At 35.9% G+C, this 3357-nt stretch overlaps 1 protein-coding gene across 1 annotated transcript in view; it reads right to left on the minus strand.

Moving 5' to 3' along the window:
- Positions 1-3357, minus strand: part of LOC118745205 (hemicentin-2-like) — a 72383-nt gene that overhangs the window by 54957 nt on the left and 14069 nt on the right. Inside the window, exon 2 of the mRNA XM_036478730.1 lies at positions 2752-2887. Within this exon, the coding sequence (XP_036334623.1) occupies positions 2752-2887 (136 nt within the window). The remainder of the gene's footprint in view (positions 1-2751; positions 2888-3357) is intronic.

Genomic DNA, 3357 nt, shown 5'->3' on the forward strand with positions numbered 1-3357 from the left:
TTACCGTTATATGGGATGTGGGCGTGGTTATTGTCCGATTTTAAAAAGTTTCGGCCATTTGGTATGTTGTAGCAGGACCAACAACTGTGCCAAGTTTGGAAGAAATTGGTGCAGCGGTTACCAAGATATACGCATGTAACCATAAGTAGGCGTGGCTACGCCCATTTGCCAAAACTTTTTAATATTCTTATTTTTCGTCTAAAACTCATTGTAAATATCAATTTTGAGTGAATTATCTTCAGTAGTTACTAAAATATCGCACTTTTCGTATTTCTGAAAATTACCGTTATATGGGAGGTAGGCGTGGTTATTGTCCGATTTCGCCCATTTTCAATACCATCCGTCCCATGCCCAAAAGAAGTCCACGTACCAAGTTTTGTTAAGATATCTCAATTTTTACTCGAGTTATCGTGTGCACAGACGGACGGACGGACGGACGGACGGACGGACGGACGGACGGACGGACGGACAGACAGTCACCGCTTAATCGATTTCTCTTTTCATTCTGATCATTTATGTATACATTTGTCTATATCTATCTCGATTCCTTTTGCCTGTTACAAACAACCGTTATGTGAACAAAGTTATAATACCCTTGTGCACAAGTGCGCTCGGGTATAAATATATCCGAAGTAAATTTTTAATGTTTACCCTACATTTGTGTATAACTAAGTACCCAAGTCACTGGCTATTTGTATGCAATTCAAGTATTTAATGAGTTGCACATTCATCATTTCAAAATTATGTACTTAAGCGCTTGTAAGCATACAAATGAATTTGCGTTGAAATGCATTTAAGCTTATTTGCCGTTGCGGTTTAATTTGTCTTGGCATGCGTTCATAAATGGTTCAAATGCTTCTCTGAATTAGTGATTTATGCTTCTATTTATGTATATACATTTGTATAAATGGACGATTATGTGGTAAGACACAGCAAGATGCCCTAAAGGGTGCCCTCGTTTATGTTGTATTTTATGCATTTCTAAGATTTATTGCTTTCTAAAGTGCTAATTTATGTCGATTTACAACCGAGGCGCTTAATAATTCCATATGGGAATTATTGGAAATATTTTTCATGCAGATGAGTATTTTCTTTTTTAAATTTTCGAGACTGGTTATCTTAAGATGGCCTTAAATACTGCAAGAAATTATATTTATTAATTACTCACACACTTGTTTGGCAGCCGTTGCAGATAGTTGGAGAAGCCTAGTCCAACTCGGTATGACAAAGCAACATCATGGAGGCACCAGATGCATAAAAAAAATTCCAAGGCGATCGCCTCTCGGTAGGCAATGGAAAACTTCCGACTTTACGACTAGCATGAAAGAAGCTTTTCATAAAAACCAAAAGCCAAAGATTGTTTGCATCAATTTCTTTTAATCAAGCGCCAGATAGTTGTTTGCCTTTATTGTGTGACCAAAAATGGAAACTTGTTTTTTTTTTCATTTCATTACCTTTAACATTTTGCCGATGACTTTTCAAGAAATCTTCTTCTTATTTGGCCATAAAACCGTTTATCAGTCTTGGTCTATACGAAAGCTCTCTCGAAACCCACAAAGCTTTCTAATCTTTGCTTGACGTATCTATGTTTGTGCGACATAAAAAGTACACGCGTGATACGAGCTGGGTGTTATTGTACGCTGAGAGTGTTCTGCTGCTCAATTGCCTCCTCAGCCAAGTGTTATACTATTTTCCCTCCTTCTGGTGGGAAGGCCGTCTATATCAATGCCATCTCCATATACGAGCTTTGCCAAATACGGTACCGCTGCCATCAGACTTAAGAATTAGCACAAGAGTGAGTTTCCTTATCCAAAACCGCAAACGGCGCGAAGAGGTTTTGGCCACTGTTGACGAGGCACACATTTCTGTTCAACAGCTGGCTAATACAGTGTTGCTAGGATTATAAATTTAGGCATGGCGCCGTAAGGGCAGCTGCATTTTTTTGCGTGCTGTTAAAAGCTAAGGAACTTATTGTTCTTAAGCTTAATTATTGCTGTTCTAACTTCGTATTGGTCTAATAGAAGGTCACAAGCTTCGAACCAAAAAGAAATCGAACGATGAGCTATATTGGTACATATGTATGTTTGTACTCGTATGTAAATCCATAAAGGATAATTATAATTGTTTTTTATAAAATTTTGTATATGCCGTTAGGAAGTTTTTAACCCATTTGCTCCTGAGATAAGTACTACTTTCATTCACACTAATCTATTCGGTTAGAAATATTAGATATTTTTGGATTCCTTGAAAGGAAATTTTCAGAATTTGAGGTAAATTGGTCAGAGAGCAATAAATTTTAACTTTTTTTTGTCAATGTCTTTATAAAAAAAATTGAATTTCGGGGGTTTGGGGTTTGTATGGGTATTTATGTATTTGGGCGCAGTAAGATTCCCTTATCCCTTGTTATTTTCGAGGGAAAATTAGAGGCGTCACAATTTTTTTTAGCTACTTAGTCGATTTAGGCTTTTAAATGGCAGAGTTCGAACATAATTAGGAGTTGCGAATTGAATTTAACTACTATTTCCACAACAGCTTTTATATCCAATGACCCAAAGTGCTTAGTTCTGTTATATTAATCATTAAATAATTGATTACAACTTACATTAGTACATGTGTACAGTACAGAACCGTATTGTAAACCCTCGTTTTCCAAAACGATATTTCACATTATTAGTAGGAATGTCAGACTTGTTTCAATTAGGTTTTACTAATAAAATTACTAATTTTTTATTAATTTCCTTTTCTACTTACGTATAAACTGGCTTGATGTTGCCCTGTCGATACCAAATGACCAATTGCACCTTATCGGCCATCATTGTGCCGGGCATGAGGTCACACGGCAACGCCACCTCGAGACCCACGGCTGTCTGCACCTCTGAGAGTGGACCTAAAATAGAGGAAGAAAGTAATTAGTGAAACTGGCGTGCATACACACATTATTATTATTAAAATTTATTATTATGTACACGAAAAATTTGGTAAAACGGTGATATTAAGGCCAATAAAATGTAATTTATTACATAATTAATTGAGTGACTAGAATATTTGATGGCTATGGTTGATTGCTCATAAGCAGAGCTTGGGTGGCGCATACATTTGACAAGCGTGGTGATTAAAAATGCATAGCCAAACACATTGGCCATAAAAATTTGTGACAAATAAAAGTCGGTCATTAGCTTAATAGTATTTTAGAAAAGTTTTTTTTTTTCTGCTACGATTGTTGAAAAAATTATGAATATGAAATAATTGCCATTAAATGCATAAGTACATGAAAGCCGAGAAGTGTTGAAAAAAACATTATTGTATTTAGCTATAGCAAACCATAAAAACTGGTAATTAATATAAAAATATCCGCCA

This window comes from Rhagoletis pomonella, unplaced genomic scaffold (assembly GCF_013731165.1).
Source record: "Rhagoletis pomonella isolate Grant_MI unplaced genomic scaffold, Rhpom_1.0 Rhpom_scaffold_00008, whole genome shotgun sequence".
NCBI classification, from domain to species: domain Eukaryota; kingdom Metazoa; phylum Arthropoda; class Insecta; order Diptera; family Tephritidae; genus Rhagoletis; species Rhagoletis pomonella.